This window comes from Mastacembelus armatus, chromosome 18 (assembly GCF_900324485.2).
Source record: "Mastacembelus armatus chromosome 18, fMasArm1.2, whole genome shotgun sequence".
Lineage (NCBI taxonomy): Eukaryota > Metazoa > Chordata > Actinopteri > Synbranchiformes > Mastacembelidae > Mastacembelus > Mastacembelus armatus.
The window spans coordinates 2,352,230-2,374,999 of NC_046650.1; the positions used below are offsets into that span (position 1 = coordinate 2,352,230).

The window sequence follows — 22,770 nt, forward strand, 5'->3', positions numbered from 1 at the left end:
AAAAACAGCAAAATAAGTCTGCTGTAACTGAAGCTGCAATCAAATATTTTCTATAATTTATTATAGAATATATAATATATATATATATATAATTTATTATAGAAAATATTTCATTTATTTTTTTCTTTTATATAATTTTTACTATTCCACTTAAAATGTAATAATTGATATAATTATCCTTACAATAAAACAACTTTTTTCATATACAGTAAAGCTAGATTTAATGTTGATATGTCTTTATTAGTTCTAAGTTACTGTTATTGTCCCTTTTTTCAAAATTCAATACTATCTATGTTATTTAGATCTGGGCTAGTGGGTCCAGTAAACCACAATGTTAAAAGGCAATGTGATTATCAGTATCATGTGATCTACAGCCGGGGTATGAAAGAGGGCCTTTATAGGAGCTGTAAGCAGTTCTCAAAGGTTTCATGCACTGAGAGGAGAGAACAGATCCTCTTTGGTTCGGTGAGTCCAAATATAAACTGAATATTCATCTATATACTTCATCTAGGCTTATATTTGAAGTTATGTTCCAAACAGTAGCAGTACAACTTAAAATGTTTGGTGAGTTTAAAATGAGCAGTAACATGTTGGTGTGGTTGATCACCCCTGTAAATAATAGTTTGTTTCTAAATCGTACAATGGCAGCAATTATGACATCAGTAAAATTTTAAATTTTGAGACACTCCTAGTTTGATGACTCGCCACAAGTGCTGAATAGATCCTAGTTGTAACATGTTCAGTGTATTAGCAGCTGCTCAGCTACTTTACAGTTTATCAGCAGCAGGTTTTGGTTGTGCAAAACAGACTAAAATCATTTTAACATGCTTTTAATATTAAGAACAGCCTGTGATTTGAGTATTAGAGCTTCTGTGTTTATAGTTTTAAAATAAAGAGAGCTTTCAGCTGACGTAACATACCCAGTGGTAGCTAACCATGTTAGGTAAGCACCATTCCGCTGTATTTTGTACACTAATTAAAATGTATTTAGGTCATTACCATTAAATGTGTCACTTGAGAGTTCATTTACAGATTCTAGCTAACAAATTCAAAATTCAAAATCAACACTATTTTAAACATTTGTTATTTTACTGTTTATTCCAGGTTTGATCATGGCATAATCATGTGATCTTCCCTCTAATCTTCATCAGTACCAAGTGAGGAGGAACTGAAGAGATTACTGTGCTGTGGTTTTTGTCATGGATCATCATACCTCAGGCCAACACAGTCATCCCAGTCATGGCTCCAGTTTTCAGTGGCTTTCTTTTGCTTACCAGAGCCTGACAGAAATCCCTTATGAAACCATACTAACACAGACAGACACCCTGGAGGTGCTGGATCTGAGCTACAATCTGCTGAATGAGTATCCTTTTCTTAGGTTGGGTTATTTTGAAGAAAAGTAAAAATATAATAGTAGAAATTGCAAATATTTATGTTCAAAATCATTCTAATGTGTAAATACAAGTAGCACAAGCTCAACTGAGAATCATTTTCCATCTTAATTTAAAGCAAATTAAGTAAATTAAACATAAATCTCTATATATGCATACTATCTTGTAGACTACGCTCCTCAGCAAGATCCAGTGTGTGAATAATCAACTGGTCGCACAAATAAACAAACATTTTAATGAATAGTACCCCAGTAAGTGAGAAGCCTAAGTAGCTGTGTTCTCCTTCATTCAGTCCCTATTGAAACCCGGCTCTGCTGGGTCAGCTGGAGAAGCTCAGCACTCTGATTCTGGACTGCAACAACTATACATCCCATGTCAAGTTCCCCTACATGCCCAGCGTCACCACGTTGTGCATCAACAAGAACAAGATCAACAATCTGCCTGTGTTTGTGGAAGAAATCCGACGAAAGTTCCCAAGCATTAGGTGAGTCCGGGTTTGTACTGTTTATCATTTCTGCACAGGATCTGTAGTTGTGTCGGACTGCAGACATCCATTTTCATTCTTTCCCTCTTCTCTACTTTTTTGAAACATAGGATCCTTAGTATGATGAACAATGAGGCAGCCCCTAGCTATTTCAATGGAGGAAGTCTGACCCAGTACACAGACTATAGGTGAGTGCTGAGGTTTTTCACTCTTTTGCAAAGAATCTCTGTGTACTTTTGCTACAGTTCATGTGTTGCACTGTATTTGATCTGCTAAGTTACAGGTTGTCACCTGACTTTAGCCATGCTTATAATCAGGGCCATACCATTTGAATGAAAAATATACACGTGGTAAGTATTTTATGGGCACTTGTACTTCTAAGAGTATTTCAGTGGCACTGCAGGCTGGTCATATGTTAGGAAACTGTGAAACAAAGAGTTTGGCTTTCATTGTTTTTGTTTAGTATTACCATTAATAAGACAGTATAATAATGTAGTGTACAGTTTTGAAATGTCCATTGTGTGCAGTGTCGAACAAGCTAATGGGTATAGTTTGATTTGCAGATTATGAATGAATGCAAGCTTTTCAAATACATTAGGCCCTAAGTATCTTGAACAATACTGCAACAGGTGCATCAGTGCACTATCCACACACAGCAGCCATACCAACATAACAGTGAACAATCAGGCTTCTTCAGTATGCACTTTGTAATGTAAGACCTGTGTGTTGCATTTATTGTATACATTTAAAACAAATGAAACAAATCAAATCTATGTACTTTGTGGTGTTGTTATCTGCTGTAGTCCATTGTGTTCAGTAATGGGCACAGCAACCTTGCACACTGCAGACACCATTTCCAAAGCTGTGTTGTGGAAAGATAGCTGGATCTATTGAGTGTTAGATCACAAATGTTGGCCTTTAATTCTATAAATCCTCTGGACCAATACTGCATGTGTTTTTACATTACATCTCAGGGCAGCCTATTAGAAACATCGCTTCAATGTGACACAGCCCAGTACAACATCACTAACTATCTAACTAACTATGACCCCTGTCATGTCCTTCTGTGCACAACATGTCTTGCTAACAGTGTTTTTCTTTTTGCTTTCTTAGACAGTATGTGATCAGTCAGATCCCAGGTCTGGAGATTCTGGATGACACTGAAGTCCTGGACAAAGAGAGAGCCCAGGCTAGAAAAACCTACAGGCTGCAGCAGAGCAGACACAGCAGCAGAAAGAAGAAGGAGGATGCATCTAGGAAACATACACACATGCAAAAAAAGTCAAACGCTGTCCTAGGAGAATAGTTTTGGATCCCTCCTTTAGTGTTAAACTCTACAACTGCTTGTTCCAGCATGTGTCTGAAACTGCGGGATGTTTACACCAAGTTAAATATTCAAATTTAAACATAAACAAGTATATTACATAGCTTCACTATCAACATTGAAATATTCAAAGTGACTTTTATATAGCTTTCTGCTCCATTTATCAGATTTTATCATGTTTGGCAAATTTGAAAAGTGGTGTTATGTACTAATGATTTGAACGGTGTTTTAATCAAAGTTAAAGTGGCACCACAGAAATGTTGTATCTTTCTATTCTGGTGGCAAAAGATTGTTAGTGGTAGACTAATTGGAGCAGTCTGTGTGGAGTTTCCAGTGTCCCTGGGTCAGGTCTTTAGGGATAATGGTTCTGTATTGTAACTGCATACATAGCAAATGCAGTCCTGCTGCCATTAGGGGGCACTCTGACAAGCGGCCCCTTTAGTGGAGTCCAGAATGACCTTGGAGTCTCCCGTGTCTCCTGATAAACTGTAAGAGTTTATGGGATTTCTGGCTGAGGTATGGGCTCAAGGAGGGTCTATCAGATTTTGATGTTGTGAGATTTTGCTCAGGAGTCTGTGTTTTTTATATGATGCTTTGCAAAACTGTGAAAAAGGTGGATATTTGTTAGACACTTCAACCTCATGCTAGTTTTAAAAAGTTGACATGCTGAACAAAACACATCAAAATATAACAGCTCATTATCTTTATTACCCTTATTATGTTCTACACTAATACAGTTCTCAAAGTTTTTGCTGCAGTTTCTAGACATAAATAATAATTTCTAAATAATAATGTACCATCTTATTCTGTATTTCTTCCAAACTATGATAAGGTTACTGAACTGTCTTATTTCAGTATATATTACAGCATGTCTGTTACTCACTATGGATTAATATTACCTCCAGTATTTGGTATATTTCAAAAATCAAAGACTTGTTCCGCCATTGGTTGTTAATATTTCTCCAGACAGCTGTTCCTAAACATAGGACAATAAATTACTCACCCAAAATGTAACTATGACAGTGACACTGGAATGAACTGGCAACAGAATACTAGATACTGGAGGTCTGACCCAAAGGTATGATTGTAAAAACAATCCCCGCGAAAACACCGGAAAAAAGGGGGGGCAGTGTAATTGAACACAGTTCCGCTAGGAAAAATCCACTGTGATGGTGCCTGACGTCTTATAAAACAAGCTTGAAGTAGGCTGACTGTTGTTAAGGACATTTTATGAAACAACAAGTTTGTAGTAACGCTTTCTGTCCATCCCTTTAGTTAACATCGGTTCAAACACCGCCACCCCTGCTGCTCAGCACTATAAGTGCGCTAACTTAACTAGATAACAGACATGGACCTGAAAGAAGTGGTGTCTGTAAACCGGGCCCCGCTGCTGGACTGGTCGGACACCATGGCTCAGTGGTACCGCTGCTCCCACCACACAGGCCACGTGCACAGAGGTGCTGTGGACAGCTCCCCCTACTGGATTGTACATGTAATGGACTGCTCCAGCCCCGTGCCCGCGGCAGGGAGGCTGAAGAGGGCCGGGATAGGGGCCCCTGGCCTGAGTGAGTTAGCTACAGGGAGGCCAAGCTGTGGATACGCTGTGATGTGTTAATACGGATGTTTAGAGTTCAACTGAAAATTAAAATATTCTTTACAGCTTTTAAAAAACACATAGCGTTTCTGTAGCTGGTTAGCTAACGCTAACATGAATGGTCAGAGGCGAGCAAACAACACATGTTGCTGTTACGTTAGATACTTAGTTAGCAAAGTTAAATTGAGCTTATATTTAGATATTTTGCTCAAGTGTTTTGTTATTTGTGCAATATATTTGTTAAAGAGGTAATGCTAAACTTTTTCATTAATGTACATAACTAGCACATTTGCTTTTTCAGTGTATTAGGGGAAAAAGTACAGTAATGGTTAGCTATTATTATTTTTATTATAAATCAGACATCTTGGTACTAACACCATTTCCAAGTTTAGACAGAGCCAAGCTAGCAGTTAGTGTCCAAAGTAAGCCAATGCTTTGTAACCACAGCAGCTCTTTTCCTAACACACACAGGTGCTTCATTTTAGCTCAGCCAGATAGATAATGTCTAAATGTAGTTTGAAATTCTTCTGCACACTTCAGGAAGGAAATGTTTGGTAGGAAAGTTTTTAAGGGCCTCTCTTTTAATTATTCTGAGCTTAAAAATACCAGAACCAGCCTTTATAATGCTCTTTAAAAATGGGAATAATTCAACACTACAAAGATGATCATTTAATGCAACCAGGCCCTTTTGTGGTCAAAAGCCAAAACATTTTTAAATAATGTCATATGACTGGAGAAAAGTTCTCAAGGTTAAAAATCCTAAAACACCCAGAATGTGTTGCACCTAATAATGTCACACTCATTGTAGTGCTGTTTAACACTAACCTCCCCTTGACAACAGGTAAACTGTTATCAACTGGATTGCATTGGATTTTCTTTATCATTGCTACTGATCATTGATGAATGCTGAGGCGTTTACAAAGGGCTCTACACATATGTAATATAGAGTAAGATTTCATGATATTTATCGATATAATCAGCCCACATTTGAAATATAGGAATGTCTCCTAAGTACCTAAAATCTTCACCTTCCTTGAGAAAATACAGCAATCATGATGTCCTCATTTGTAAGTTGAAATCTAACTTTCATGCATAGTGATCACTATAATGGTCAGCTTTTCAAAACCTGTTTTCTTGTATGTGCATGGATTCTGACTGTATTGTTCCTTGTCACCCACTACATACCCACTCTCATACTCTTCCACCCACTGGTCAGACATTGTAAGTGCAACAAAAATTTCTCAAAATGAAGATTGTCGTATTATGGTCAAATCTTCAAAGTATCAATTTTATCTCGGTAGTAAATTACAATAAATCATCTGCTCACTAAATTGGACGTTATGCAGTGCTGCTTATAGTTAAACTACAATTCATACTCTTACTGGGACTTTGTAACATTTGACTGTAAATCAGTCTCCTGTACATGGATGACATCAAGCTGTATGCCAGGACTGAACGAGACATCGACTCACTGATCCACACCACCAGGATATACAGCAACGACATTGGAATGTCATTCGGACTGGACAAGTGTGGTCGAATGATAACAAAGAGAGGGAAGGTTGTCAGGACTGAAGGAGTTGAACTCCCAGAAGGCAGCATAGCAGATGTTGAGGGCAGCTACAAGTACCTTGGAATCCCACAGGCAAATGGGAACCAGGAAGAAGCCACAAGGAAAGCAGCCACAGCCAAATACCTACAGAGAGTAAGGCAAGTCCTAAGAAGTCAGCTAAATGGGAAGAACAAGGTCCAAGCCATCAACACCTACGCCCTGCCGGTCATCAGATACCCCGCTGGTATAATAAGCTGGCCAAAAGAGGACATAGAAGCCACTGATGTCAAGACAAGGAAGCTCTTCACAATGCATGGAGGACTTCACCCCAAATCCAGCATCCTGAGACTGTACGCTAAGAGGAAGGAAGGAGGCCGGGGACTGGTGAGCGTCAGAGCCACCATCCAAGATGAAACAACCAAGATCCATGAGTACATCAGGAAGATGACCCCAAGTGATGGAATACTTAGTGAATATCTCAGGCAACAGAAGCCCGATGCAGAGGAAGAAGAGCAAGAACCATAATGGCAGGACAAACCCCTGCACGGCATGTACCACCGACAGATACAAGAAGTGGCTGATATCGAAAAGTCCTACCGGTGACTGGAAAAAGCTGGACTGAAAGACAGCACAGAGGCACTAATCGTAGCAGCACAAGAACAGGCCCTGAGCACAAGATCGATAGAGGCCGAGGTCTACCACACCAGGCAGGACCCCAGGTGCAGGCTGTGCAAAGATGCCCCTGAGACAATCCAGCACATAACAGCAGGTTGTAAGATGCTAGCAGGCAGAGCATACATGGAACACCATAACCAAGTGGCCGGCATAGTGTACAGGAACATCTGTGCCAAGTATGGGCTGGAGGTCCCAAGGTCAAAATGGGACACGCCTCCAAAGGTGAGGGAGAATGACCGAGCTAAGATCCTGTGGGACTTCCAGATACAGACCGACAAACAGGTGATGGCTAACCAACTGGACATAGTAGTGGTGGACAAACAACAGAAGAAAACCATAGTGGTAGATGTAGCGATCCCAAGTGACAGCAACATCAGAAAGAAGGAAGATGAGAAGCTGGAGAAATACCAAGGGCTTAAAGAAGAGCTAGAAAGGATGTGGAAGGTGAAGGCAACAGTGGTCCCCGTGGTAATCGGCACCCTCGGGGCTGTGACCCCCAAACTGGGAGAGTGGCTCCAACAGATCCCAGGAACAACATCAGAGATCTCAGTCCAGAAGAGCGCAGTGCTAGGAACAGCTAAGATACTGCGAAGAACCCTCAAACTCCCAGGCCTCTGGTAGAGGACCCGAGATTGAGGAAGACACACACCACCCATAGGAGTGAGAAGGGAATTTTTTTTTTTTATATATAATACTTCATATAATTTGAGTTTGAAAGAGTTATGGAGAATTATTAGTGTAGTAAAAAGATGAACACATCTTATTACAGGATACAGTGCACCAGCATGAAAGAACATAGTTCTTGATGAATAAACATTAGATGAAAAAACATTCATCTAATAAAGGAAATACATCACAAAAATCAGAAATTAAATATTTAACCTATACTTAAAGTATAGGTTTGACTGATTTTGTTCATGTTTATTTTCAGGATCATGCTCCAACAGGGAAACAAAATCCTGGATGTAGAGCTGTGGCCCCAGGCCCTCAGAGAGTGGGAGCCCCTGGATTATGAAGGGCCTCCAGCTTTCAGCCTGCGCTGGCCTCCAGTACGCTACCGTAATGTCTGTAGGAGATGCTCCTTCCCCAGTCAGCTTCAAGAATGGTAAGAATGCGAAAGTGAGACTGTGCTATCATGAAATATCTATAAAGTAATTTATATACTGTGCTACTAAAACTCCCAAACACATCTCTCTAAAGTAGTGCTGAAATACAGTGTACTGTATATTGTGAGATCTAATATTGTTAATTACTGTTTATTTCAGGTCAACTTACTATAGCAATTTGGTATTACACTTCCAAAAAGCTGGGTGGCTTGTAAGAGAGAAGAATTGTTAGTCTTTGAAACAATGGCTTAAATATTTTGTTTTGTTGTCCTCATTCCTAGTATTGGTCTCGCTCCAGCAACATTTGATCCTATATGTCCATAATGCAACTTCTGAAATGAAGTCCTTATCATGAAAGATATTCTCTGGCTGTTCTTATAGATACAGAAGGACTTCATATTTAAAATCAAAGGGAGTGTCCCTTTTAAAGCTCAAATGTAGATCAGCACTTTTAGTTCTACAATATACCACATATAAGCTTTCAGTCAGTCAGTCAGTTTCAACCAGTTTTGGTTAGAGTTTGCCACACACTCTGACCTGATCTGCACAGATGCATGTGAGCGATAACAACTTCATTTACATAATCAGCTGTTCCAGGAACTTGAATGTTAGAAACTACTTAACTTTGGGGAACTACATGTACCACAGTGGTTATATAAAAAAGGCCAAGCAAAAAGGTCTGCCTTTCATGAGAAATGTTCGCAATATCCACATTGACATTGTTGACACATGCCAGTATTTCACCACATGCTTTATTCTTTTAGGAATGCCTTCTCTATTTTCTGTACTTTACAGTGTCACAGTGTTTTCATATCAGTACTCCTTTCTCCCCTGTTCATTATCTGAGTTCCTTCCCATATTGGTGCTTGACCCCCTGCTCTGGTACTTGGTGTTCTTTTTCTGTTTCCTTCTCTGTGTCTTTAAATGCCTGTCTCTGTGTCTTTCCACAGCTCCCAGTGTAAGGCAGTCTTTTACTGTGAAGACAAGTGTTTCCTAGCAGATTCTGAGCATGAGCACTGGTGTGCCAAACTGGCTAGTTACATGGACAATGCAGCAAAACTGGCAGACATGCCATTCAGCTATACAGCAGGTAGAAGACCAGGGAACAGACCAGTAAAGTGGATAGATTAGATTAGATGACCAACAGTTGGTTTAAAATTATACTGAACTCATAAACCTCTTTTCTTTCTAATTAGTGCTTTTTGCCTTAAGTAGAGTGAGATGAGTCCATCCTTTTTGCCTCCTACTTTATTTTATTTCTTACCTTCCCTCTTTGTAGAGGTCAAATCAGAGGACTTTAGTTTGGAAGTTACTATAGCACTTCCTTTTCAAAAACAAGCTGGTTAGCAGCTATTGGGTGCACTGGAGCCTACTGGTGCACTCTCCCCAGCATCCAAGTGGCCCTGCAGACATATATTACAACTGGCTGTAATACAGGTATGCTACAAGGTGATTCTGTAGCTGAAGGGTTTTTTTGTGTTTAGTCCCTAATCCTAAACCTATTTGGCTGTTTGCATGTATGTATAGAAAGCAATATAAAAATACCAAGACAAAAAAGCAACATATCCAATATGTAGAAGTTGAGTCATGGCAAATGGACTTCTTCTTGAGTTCAAATATGTCACCACTCATGTGAGTGGCTTCTTCAGCCTGAGGGAAGTTAGTTTTCACTCCTGAATAGGCTTGTTAGGTGAACTATGGAAGTGAGCACGGGGGAGGGTTGTTGGGATCTAATGAGTGACTCTTGTGACCACTCTGGTCCACAAACTGGGTGCAAAGTGTGTCCTCCCTGAATGACATGTGAAGAGTTCCTCAACTTCCTGGATGAAAGGGCAGCCTGGTAGGTCAAAGACAAGTTATGCCTGAGCTTCCCAACTGTGTTAAGGGAGGGTTTTTCTACTGTTTTTCTACTGTAACATGTATGGCTTCTCTGACTCCTCTTTCAAACCATCCATCTTCTCTGTTCAATGTGTACATCACATACCAGTTCACTTCACACCCACCGACACACTGAGACAGAGACTAGTTCACCCAAAAGAGCAAACACCAAAACAAAAGATGAGCAATGTAGTGTATGTGTAAAGAAGAACGCTCAGAACTCTACATTGAAGAAACCAAACAACTGGTTAAGAGGAGAACCACTTGGATGAATGGTGAAATGTTTCAATTCAACAACCAGAAGTCCAGTTGCCGTGACCCAGCCTCTAGATAACCTCACCTGGATGACTGAGAATCATCACAGGCAACATATCCAATACTATACACCTATACTGTAACCATTTCAAAGATTTCATGGGATATTCCTGCTGTAACTAGAGTGAGGCAAAGAAAATGGAGCAAATATGAAATTATAAAATGATTAATGTAACCATGTGTGTGTCCAGGTCATAGCAATGCCTATCATGCCCAGATCCCCACAACCTACCCTGTCTCAAAAAACCACTTGGTACTTACAGTACATCTGGGGCTGGAATCAAAAAGATAAACTTTGACAATGGCTTAGCTTTAACTAATAGCCAGACTTTAGATAAATAGAATGCATCTTTGCACAAAGGTATCTCAATCTTGACTTAAGTAGGGCTCATTTGTTATGATTTATTCAGAACATTTTTCAAACTAAAAATCATGGTTGACAACATCAAAGCACTCAGCTCTGATGTCTAAAATGTCTTTGAACCAGCCCCAGAACTGAATACCAAGATGACCTGGGTATTGTGTGAAGATATATTTTTTATATTATCAGAGTATTTGGACTTCACTAAGTTGGAGGAACAGATTTCTACTGCTCTATGCTGATGTCTTCCCCTCAGTGTCATGGCGTCAGTACTATGAGTGGAGAAATCTCAGTCTCTCCTCTGTAGTGGCTCCTCTACTTAGTTCTGCACTCTCTGCCTACTACATTATCACTACGCTAGTCCCCAGGCATTGTAGGTGTTTCTGTTTTACTGAATTTATTGTACATGGTGGTTTATTTAATGAGAAAGAAAGCCCAGATGGAGTTAAATTTTAATTTAAAGCTTTACTAATGCTATATTTTTATATTGACAGTGGATGGAATGATTGTGTGCAGTGTGGAAGGCAACTTCCCTGTTTTGGTTCAGTGATGGCACTTGTGCACTCATTGTGTTTTCAGCTTGTACTCACCCTAAGTAGCCAAAAATGAAAACATTTAGCTTTAGCTTTATCTTATGTTACAATAAGGAAAAAGCTGTAATTGATAACATATTAAACTCATTTTCTGTCATTATATTAATTATATTTGATACATAATATTAATAAAACAACAGTTGCTTGGTGCTTATTGTTTTGTATTACTGGGTATGACTTTTTTTTTTACAGTCATATAGTGACTGGTTGTACTTGCAGCACTACAGGGCAAACAAAGTTTTTCATCAAAATTTCCATCATTACTATAGCACTATGACAGTGAAAACGTTATAAATTAAAGACAATGGTGCAGCAAAATATAAGTGGCATTTTAACTGTGCTTTATGGTGGCTGTGCAGTTTATAGCAATAATCCTAACCATGCAATGGCAAATACATTTATATTGTTCCAATATGTTTAAAATAGATCTGTGATCAGTGATAGGAAAAAGGTTGTGTCATTCCACACCTTTGTTGGGCTCAGTGACAGATTGGAGCACAAATTGAGTATTTTTTGGTGGGTGAAAACCAGTGACTGAAACATTCTCACAAAAAATAGCAAGAACCATGGATGACAAAATACAAGGCTGGGGAGGTTCCTTTTTTTAATTTTCCACAGATCCCAGACAGAGACTTGAGCTAAAAATGGATTGCACTGTATTCATTCTGTCTGTGAATCCAAAACCTGGTTTAGATTATTCCTCCTTGCTGTAGATCCCTGTAGTTGTCAGACACTACAAAAAAAAAGCAAAAAAAAAAAAAAAACAACAACAACAAAACAGCTGTGAGCTGTATGAGGTTGTGGGAAATAAAGGAAAAAATTGAAGATCATCCTCTAAACCACTATATTTCTTAGATGGTCATGAGAGGAGAGACTCACCCTAGTAATCACTACTGCACACTCTGTTGACTGAATATTATGCTGGGACAGTTACCCCACTCACTACTGATTGATTATGACAAAACTAAATAATTTCAGCATGAAAACAGTTATATAATGCTAACTGGTTAGAACGTTAACATGTTATATTAATGTTAATAACAAAATATTTCAAAATAAATCTTACGAGAAATTTTAATGCATTATCTTTTAGGTCAAGCCTTAAATGTGTATAAGTGATGGCAGGTTTTGATATTCCTGGTAATATGTATTGTGTCTGCGTACTGTATTTACATGCGTACTGTATTTACATGTTTATGTTTCTCAGTTCCAGAGCTACGCATCCTGAAGAAACGGTTAGTGACGATTCACATCCTTGAGTCCTATAGGGAGTTCCACACTCTGTTGACCTTCTGGGTGAGTCAGCTGTCCTTGTAACTCATGTGGTCCTTACTAACATCAGTTGTCTTTTCCTTGTGAGACTAAACGTCATGGGAAATTGTATTCACCAAGTATGACATCCTCATCCATCCATCCATTTTCTATACCCGCTTATTCCTTAACCACGGTCACGGGGATCTACTGGAGCGTATGACATCCTCACTCAATCCAATTTGAGGAGACAGCAAATACTTAATTACACACCATATCTTAAGTGAAATTTGCAAAAGTAACTCAATATCAGCAAAAGTTATAAAGAACAAACATCTGCCATCTGATGGTTGCTGTCCCAACACTGTATTATAGCTAGGTTGTTGATTTTTACAACTTGAAAAACAGAATAGACATTAAACAGCAACAAAATCAGGGTTTTGAGTTGAACATCTATGAGTAATTGCAGGTTTGTCTACACAATGCACATTCTTTTGATTGTTTACTTCTCATTGAATTTGAAGAAATTGACCCAAGATACCCCATGGTCCCTTAGCTCCACATGGAGATGAAATGACAAGAATGCAAAGCGAACTACTTTGTAACAACTTGCTCAATTAGTCATTTAGAGAAAAATGTCAGTTTTCCCACACTATTGTTGCATCGAATTTACTGTCCTCTGACATGTGATTTGCAGGAGCTTAAGTAACCATCAGATTAAGCGTCTTGTCCATCCATCCATCCATCCATCCATCCATCCATCTTCTTCCGCTTATCCGGGGCCGGGTCGCGGGGGCAGTAGCCGAATCAGGGATACCCAGACTTCCTTCTCCCTGGACACTTCCTCCAGCTCTTCTGGGGGGACACCGAGGCGTTCCCAGGCCAGCCGGGAGACATAGTCCCTCTAGCGTGTCCTGGGTCTTCCCCGGGGCCTCCTCCCGGTGGGACATGCCCGGAACACCTCCCCAGGGAGGCGCCCAGGAGGCATCTAAAACAGATGCCCGAGCCACCTCAACTGATTCCTCTCGATGTGGAGGAGCAGCGGCTCTACTCCGAGCTCCTCCACCTATCTCTAAGGGAGCGCCCGGCCACCCTGCGGAGGAAGCTCATTTCAGCCGCTTGTATCCGCGATCTTGTCCTTTCAGTCATGACCCAAAGCTCATGACCATAGGTGAGAGTAGGAACGTAGATTAACTGGTAAATCGAGAGCTTCGCCTTCCGGCTTAGCTCCTTTTTCACCACAACGGACCGGTACACCGACCGCATTTCTGCTGCCGATGCCCCGATCCGTCTGTCAATCTCGCATTCCGTCCTTCCCTCACTCGTGAACAAGACCCCGAGATACTTAAACTCCTCCACTTGAGGCAGGATCTCTCCCCTGGCCTGGCCTGTCACGGTCCTCGATTGTCGCTCCATAAGGGGTCACTGAACCGCTCTTAGTCTGGTCCGTCACCTAGGACCTGTTTGCCTTGGGAGACTCTGCCAGGGGCATATAGCCCCAGACAACATAGCTCCTAGGATCATAGGAGCACTCAAACTCCTCCACCACAATAAGGTGGCGGTTCAAGGAGGGGAGCATCTTGTCTGTCTCTCCAATAGGATCTATCAGTGCTACTGCCTCATGTGACCTTTGAATTGGTGTTCATTTGTGGACACCTTCCTTCGTGGTGTGACAAATTGAAACTCCTCATACAGAAAGTGGTGGGTATTTTGCACAAAAACAGGAATAATGGGTTTCACTGACCAACAAGAACACATAACAGTATGCATTATAATTGCAAAAATGAGTAGTGAGTATAGCCTATAGTGAGTTCTTGTTTATGTAATGAGGAAGTTTGATTTGAGTACAGTTAATGGTAGTGTAACAAAATATGGGAGTAGAAAAAAAAAACTTAATACTCAATCCCTTCATTAGGGCTATATCTGACTTTCCTCTGGAGCAAAGTCAGAACAAAATGTTTTTGCACTCAACACGCTGCACTGTTAGAACTACATATTCATTGAAGGCCAGATACAGCCAGCTAATTTGTGTCAATTTGTGTGAAAGCACCTTAGGGCTATCGCACTCAGCCACTGGTTTGCCATAAACTGTCCTGTCAGAATGGCAGTGTGACCATCATAGACCCCAGCCTGATGCCACATCAAAAAGCTGAAAGGAGGAGGAGCATCAGAGTCAGAGTTTACCGCAGCTCCTACCACACACTGCAGGAACCTGAGCCTGACCTGGTCATTGGTGAGTCTCGCATTTCCATCAGCAACAGATGTAACTTATACTATATGCTTGTTTTCTATCTGTGTGTGAAGTTTATTGTGCAATGTCAAATGGTAGGAAGGAAGTCAGTTTCCTTTGCTTTAACTTTGTGTGAACTAGTTTCAGGATCCTCATTGAATGTAGGTGTGTTTATTCACCGGTTTTAAGCCGGCTTTCTTGCGCAATAACTCTTGGGTCAGCATTCTTCCCAAGCTCCAGGTAATAAATATAAGAAAAACATGTGCACACATTTCTTGCATCAGTCATGTTAGGACTGCTCAGACACCTTGGCTGCTTGCACAGAAAACAAAAATAGCTCTCCTAAGCCAGCTTGTCCATTGAAAATGAAGTTCAACAGTTAGAGGAATCGGTTCATTTTATTTCTTTTCCAGAGCAGGATGAGAAGATGATCAGTGTTATGCTGGTGTGTGTTATGTAACAGAACTGGAGTGAGAATGTGGTTATCTGGCAATCTGTAGCCAGTGATGCGGCACAAAAGTACTAACCCTGTAATGCACAAGCAGGGGTTTGATATTAATCTACTTGGCTCACTTTAAAAAAAAAAAGCTGATGATTTCCAAGAATGTTGAATAGTTCTCCTGAATTTCTACTGGCCAGTGGCAGATCTAGACAATTTGCCACAGGATCTAGGGCTTTGCATATCATATATCACAGACAGCAGAAAATAACCCATAACTAAAAACATGTTAGTTTACTGTGAAATTATATTTTATTGCACTGAAATTCATATGAACAGAGAATAAGAACATTCAATGAGGTCCAGCTGGAACTGCAATAGGATTGGTCCTGTCTCATGAGAGATGAGAGGGGATGGGATGAGATAAATTTTATTCATACCTGAAGGGAAATTCAGGCAGTTTTGTAGTTAAAGTCAAAAGTAGCCAAAGGTAAGAGCAATCAGTAACAGTCCAGTTCATGTTAATTAGTCATCTGCCATTGTCTAAGGTGTTGTAGAGCCTGATGCCAGTGGGGATGAAGGATCTCCTGTATCATTCAGTCCTGCAGCTCAGTGAGGTGAGTTGTCCACTGCAGCTGCTTCTCTGGTCCATCAGGATGTTGTGAAGGGGATGGTCAGAGTATTCCAGGATGGTCTCTACCTCTTTCTGTGTGCATCTCTCCACCACAGCCGCCAGTGACTCATTCCAGTCACTGAAGCAGCTTTTTGCACTAGTTTGTCCAACTTCATTCCCCCCTCCCCCGTCATTTCTTCAAGGAACATGCAGAATGACGAATTTCCCCTTGTGGGTTATTAAAGCTTATCTTATCTTTTCCTATGTTATCTACCTACATCACATCCATCCATCCATTATTTATACCTGCTTATTCCTTAACCAGGGCCACAGGGATCTGCTGGAGCCTATCCCAGCTCTCTCTGGGTGAAAAGCAGACGCACACTCACTCCTATGGGCAATTTAGAGTCACCAATCAACCTGACATACATGTTTTTGGACTGTGGGAGGAAACTGGAGTAGCTGGAGTAAACCCACATAAGCACAGGGAGAACATTCAAACTCCACACAGAAAGGCTGGGTTGCGAACCTGGGACCTTATTGCTGTGAGGCAACGGTACTAATCACTCATCCACCCACATACATTACAATAAAGCTATAAATATAAAATAACATTTAACACAGAGTGATATTAATTACCATCATGACTAATGCCAACTTGTTTCTGTGCTGTACTATATTAGAGTATGTAGAATTTTAAATGCACTCAGTAGTCTTGTTTATTAGGTACACCAGTCTAAATTGAAGTCTGTCTAATCCAACAGTCTTAGCTGTTGTAATCATTTTGAAAGATGTAGTTTGTGCTGCAGTTGAACTATCCTGCACTACACAGAGGTGTTTCTGTTACTCTTAAAGATTTTTATTAGACTGTTAGTTCTAGTTAGGTGTACCCAATAAAGTGCTACCTTAGTGGATACTAACAAAAAGAAACGATCAGGCTTCTCACACTGACAGGACATTTGTAAGGCTACAGCCCATCCCCTGAAGGTTATATATTCAAACAGACATCTTGTTATGAATATTTTATGATTTCTTTGGCCGACCTTATGATAATGTACATGCTCTTAGTGTTGAATCACATTAAGCAGACAGCACATTCATTACTATCCTACCTTTATTTAAATTAAATTTTTTGGTTGGTTGAACTTCAGTAGGGGCATGGTATCATTCCTCTTAACTCAATGGGAGTAAATTCTGCTGTGCATGTGTGGTACAGTGTTGTAGCTATATTTTTAGCGACATAATATTACTGACTTTCTCTCCTTTTCTCCTCTCCTTGCTGCTTTCTCTCCTTTGCTTGTTTCAGCAATTTGAACAGCGTATGAACGGAATGCTGACATACATGTTTTTAGAAATAGTTTTAAAAACTAAAAGGTTTTGGGGCAGCTGGGGAGGCAAGCACTACAGACACCCCCTTCCCCTCTGTCAAACCATCCCTTCTGTGGCTAATATGTCAGTTTAGCTACAGAAGTATTGTTTTGATTACTTTCAGCTTAATATTGGGTTAACGCAAATTTAATATGACGACTAAACTCTGGACCAGCGCTACGAACATAAGAACGTACATTTTTCTAACTCTGACTGACTGCCTCCTCCACTGTGTCCATATCAGGATCTGCAGGTTCCAGCCTTCTTCTGTGAGATCAGTGAGCTGAGATGTGAGAGCAGTCAGCAGGTGATGAACAAGGCCACAGGGGGCGCTGTCTCCCTGCCAACCATCAACCCTTTCCACTGCCCACTGGTTACAGTAGTTTCTTACTATTACTATACTGGCTCAAAATAATTAGGGAAACACTTAATCATAACAGTATAACACCAATTCAGTTAAACCTCAGGGATATGAATCTGTCTATTTAGGAAGCACATGTGACTGTGAATCAGTTTCACCTGCTTTGGTGCAAATGAAAGTGACCACACTGCTTTACTGGATTGGTAAAGCAAGACAACCCCCCATAAGGTGGTGGCCACAGACAAATGAGTTCTCCTTATCCTCCCTGTATGATGCTTTTGTGTTTTCCTATTGCCCTTGTCACTGCTGGTAGCATGAGGCAGAACCTGCAGCCCAATCATGTTGCACATGTAGTCCAGTTACTCCGTCGCAAGAATGTTTGCTGTGTCCTCGCACATTGTCTCAAGAGCACGGAGGAGATACCAGGAGACAGGCCACTACACCAGGAGAACTGTATGAGGGCAACAACCAAGCAGCAAGACCAAGCAGGAACAGGGGGAGCACTGAGAGCCCTACAGAATGACCTCCATCAGGATACTGGTGTGCATGATTCTGACCAAACTATTAGAAACAAGAGCCCATGAGGGTGGCCAGTGATGGTCTGTGGAAAGGTGGCAAATAGCTCCATGTAATACCCAACAGTACTGCTGTGAGGTACTGGGAGGAAAACCCCAGAGCGACCGTCAGACCTAACTTAGTAGACAGTAGACAGTTGGCTAGATGGCAAAGGCATTGCTGCCATGAAATGGCCCTCATGTTCCACTGACCTAAATACAATTGAGCACCTGTGGGAAATTATGTTTTTGTGCATCTGATGCCACCAAGTTCCTCCACAGACTGTCCAGGAGCTCACTGATGCCCTGATTCAGGTCTGGAAGGTCTGGCTCAAACGTTGTTGGGAGTGCGTACCCACTGTATGTACCCAAATTTCATGTACTCACCATAATGTCTATAAATCAAGAACCTGGTTTAGCTTATTGGTCTTATTGGTCCGTAGAGCTCAATTGTTGCCCACCATCTATTAAAAACACAGCAATGAGTCACACTGTTGCACTTTATGTCAAAGGTCAGACAATGAGTCAGCCTTCAAAACAAATGTTCAATGCACCGACTCAAGATGCAGAGTCTTTGTGGACAAACACATTTTTTAAAAAGAAACCAGATTCCAACAGACTTGGGGTCATGAACTGTGTTTGTCCAAGGGCCAGAATTTTTCTATGTAGACAGTGTGGGGGCTGGACATTGAAATAAAAAATATACAGACACAATAAGCACATCATTGTTTCAAAATTGTTTTTATTTACCTTTAACAGGCTCCTCTAACACCCATACCGCAGCCAGCCACCAGATATTTTGACTTCACTTTTGGGCAGCTGTGATGTGTAAGCAAAAATGTAACTCACAGAACTTAAAGCCTAAAAAACTGACAGCTGAAGAACAGACTGATAATATAGATTCGGACATGACAGCTTTTGGCAGTGCTACATCTATATGCCTTGTTTACAGTGAAACTAATGCTGTTGCAAAAGAATACAATCTTCGGTATCATTGCACAAAGGCATGCAACTTTCAAGGAGTCATACTCTGAACACTGAGAGGGCTATCGTTGAAAAATGCCTGCCTGAAAAACTGGATATTTCCATGCTAGTGGAATTATTAACCAAACTCTCACAAAACAATAGAGGTCAGGAAGTGCTTTCTGGATTCTCTTCAACCATAAACAGCCATTTAGTACTAGTACTAAGATTTTCAAGATGTACATGGTCAGTGTTTTGGAGGAACTTAATACCAACGAATCCATGGACCGTATATTTCCTCTATTGAGCAAATACTTCTATCTGCTTGAAGTGCTGTCTGCTATTCAATTCAATTCAATTTTATTTGTATAGCGCCAAATCACAATACAAATCATCTCAAGGCACTTTACAAAAACTAAAACTAAAAACCCAACAATTCCCTTATGAGCAAGCACTTGGCGACAGTGGAGAGGAAAAAACTCCCTTTAACAGAAGAAAAAACCTCCAGCAGAACCGGGCTCAGTTTGGGCGGCCATCTGCCTCGACCGGTTGGGGTGAGTGGATAGAGCAGAGAGAAAAGAACAGCAACAATAAACAACAAATAGACACTGCAGGTTGGTGGGACCAGTAACTGCACATCAGCGATATACAGCTCCAGGACCAGCGACACCTGCAGAAGGTACAGAGAGAGAGAGAGAGAGAGAGAGAGAGAGGGAGGGAGAGAGCACAAACTAGGGTAGAGAGAGAGCACAAGGTTAGTAATGCTATGCCCATGTCTTGTCAGAGGACCGGTGGTTGGATGTCCTCATGGGTTAAGGAATCTCAGCACATATATTTGGCTATTGATGAGTCCTCTGACAATACCGACATTTCCCAGTTGTGCATTTTTTTTTATTTTTATCAGATTGGAGTGGCTTTGATTCCAACTAGAAGGTAAAACCACTGGTGGCATTATCTTTGGAAAACTGGAGGAGCTACTTAAGATGCATCATTTAAAAAAAAAAGAAAAAAAAAAAAGAATCCCAAAACTTGATGCCTCTGGGAACAGACTTGATCTAATCCATGCAGATTTGTGTTTCCTTATTTGTTAAAGACTAAAGACATTGGGTGTATGCCAAATGACAGAGACAATGAAGAAATGTATCACACTAAGGGACAACTTCTGCCAAATTTGATGATGTTGCTGTTTCCAGGGATGTCACTGAGGTTGTGCATGACCCATTCACTATCAGCCCAGGTGGAGGTCACTGCTAATGTGAAGAAGGTGATTCTGTTGGATGAAGCAGTGATTCAGAGTGAACTGGTTGACATCTAGGCCTCCAGCAACATGAAAGCTCTCCATGGTGCTGAAAGATTTGAGCACTTTTTTTGGTGGCTTGTCCCTAACAGTATGGCAGACTAAAGGTATTGGATGTGCATGTGCTCACATGCTTGGGTCAACCTATACCTGCATCTCAAAGATGGACACCAAATGCATGAGAAGAGCCTATTGTCAAACTAGTCTTTGGATGGCTGCTTGAGAATAAGCCTAACATCTGTCAAACCTGATGTTAAGAATTCAGTGTCAGAGGGGAAATATAATTGTCACTGGTAATGGGCTAATTAAATGTATAATTTGATGTACAGATCTGCTGGAAGCCTTGGGGAACTGCTCCATTCAACTGACTTGAAAGCAATATTTCAGGAACTATAGACTGTTGTATTGATGTATACCTGTTTTCTGTTGTCACACAAGATTGGAATTGGCCATGCTATTTTGTTTTTTTAAACAACGCTAATCCAATTCTCTTCTGTTGCTCTTAATGACAGAAGTTTTGTTTGTTATCACAAGTCACTGATAATGTATGTGAAAAAATCAATCAAGCGAAACGAAATGTTGAATCAGAGATATGAGTTTGCTCATAAGCCACGTTCCGTTTGTAAAAGATGGGAATTTTATTTAGAGTCAGCTCTCCTAGGCTACTACTGTGAAGTACAGGAACGTAATGACTCCTGTGTTGGGATGTAGGCTAGTCACTAATAATAAGATGGCAGAGATTTATAATGTGTTTACAACCTGAGTTTTGAATGCACATATGTGGGTTCCATAAATCATCCCTAATTAAATTATTTTAATCTCCACTGTTTTGGTAGTTGCTTTAACATCCATCCATCCATCCATTATCCATACCTGCTTATTCCTTAACCAGGGTCACAGGGACCTGCTGGAGCCTATCCCAGCTCTCTTTGGGTGAAAGGCAGGGGTACACCCTGGACAGGTCACCAGTCCATCACAGTGTTTTAACATTGGAAGAAAAAGTAGCTAGGCTACATATTCTAAATAGCTCAATGCATTTTTTCATCTTTACATTGTCTGGATTTTGTTAATATCTTTTTGGCTGCATGGGAAGCTTTGATGAGCTAGATGAGGCCCATGGGCCACCAGCTGATGATCCATGCATCAGACTGATAACAGATATAATATTTGTGGATTGTCTTTCAGTTTATCTATAAAAGCAAAATGTTGTCAGTCAAGTGACTGACTTGCTACATATTTTACTGCAGCCATACCTTTTTTTCTTCCAGTTCAAAGAGTGGTATTCAGAAATGTAGCCAAAGAATTGCATTTTTTGGTGTGGGTGAGGAGGATACAGAGGATAAGGTTAAATGGAGGCAGATGATTCGCTGTGGTGACCCCTGTAGCGAGCAGCCAAAAGGAAAAGAAGAAGAAGTTTGGTGTGCACAAGTTGAATCTAAAGACATGTGCTATATTGGAAGACGGCAACACTGATATAAGCCGTGTGACTCATCAGCTGGAATAGTTCCAGTGAATTTGGACATGTTCTGACTGTGCTGCAGGTTACCACACTACTGCAGTTATCAGTGCGTGGTTTTGACTGATCTCATCCTTGTTGTCCTGCTGTCTGTTGTGTTTTAACCATTTAACCCTGTCCTGCTCTTTCTCCTTTGCATAAATGGCTCCCAGGTATTCCAGTGGCTTCATCTTCCACCTCATTTACAAGCCTTTAGCGAACATCCAGCACTCACTACCTGTCATTAACCTCAGTGACCAGTGTGATCCCACACAAGCTTCCCTAGAGTCAGCACACCTGACCTTCAGAGGGAGGAGGCACAGCAGCAGACAGCAAAACACAAAGAAAGAGAAAATGTCCTACTGTCATTAAATTCAAAAAAGTCAAAGAGGGTCACTCTTTTTATGGCTGGAGGACATAAATACTTAAAGATAAAACAAGATCAGTCAGGTGACTGACTTGCTGCATATTTGTTGGCTGTGGCATGTTTTTGTCTTGCTTACACATGAAGACTACCTCGAGGCTCCCATATTTCAAAGGAACTTTTTCCCCTGTCTTGGTATTAGGACAAAGTGAGGACAGAAACAACTCTAAAACATCTACATAAAGTCTTTCCACTGGTGGATTTGAATGTAATCAGGAATGTAACAATGTTATATCTAATTTACTGTTTCAGTTATATCTAATGCGAGTCTTTCTGTGGGTCTGAGCTGTAAACTACCCTGCTATTTGTGTCCATTATATCATGATAACTAGGTACAGGTGTGGCTCCACAACCATTAAATCATTACTGCCAGTCAATCACTAATTAAAAAGGAATGCAGCAACTAGTATTGCACTTCTCTATGCTTCATGTAAGTGAATGTGTGCAGGAAATGATGCATTTCTTGTAAACTTTTCCAGACAGATATAAGGTCCGTATCGTC

At 40.6% G+C, this 22,770-nt stretch overlaps 1 protein-coding gene and 1 long non-coding RNA gene across 2 annotated transcripts; both read left to right on the plus strand.

The window, feature by feature from the left end:
• Window positions 1-82: 82 nt before the first annotated feature.
• Window positions 83-3,536, plus strand: LOC113142106 (leucine-rich repeat-containing protein 72). Its single transcript, XM_026326912.1, has 5 exons — window positions 83-465; window positions 1,105-1,363; window positions 1,693-1,875; window positions 1,986-2,063; window positions 2,989-3,536. The coding sequence occupies exons 2-5, from the start codon at window positions 1,200-1,202 to the stop codon at window positions 3,179-3,181; spliced, it is 618 nt and encodes a 205-aa protein (XP_026182697.1). The 5' UTR covers window positions 83-465; window positions 1,105-1,199; the 3' UTR covers window positions 3,182-3,536.
• Window positions 3,537-14,619: 11,083 nt separating this feature from the next.
• Window positions 14,620-18,578, plus strand: LOC113122227 (uncharacterized). The gene is made up of 2 exons (XR_003294845.1): window positions 14,620-14,757; window positions 17,419-18,578. It is a non-coding gene; the product is annotated as an uncharacterized LOC113122227 (long non-coding RNA).
• Window positions 18,579-22,770: the final 4,192 nt, after the last annotated feature.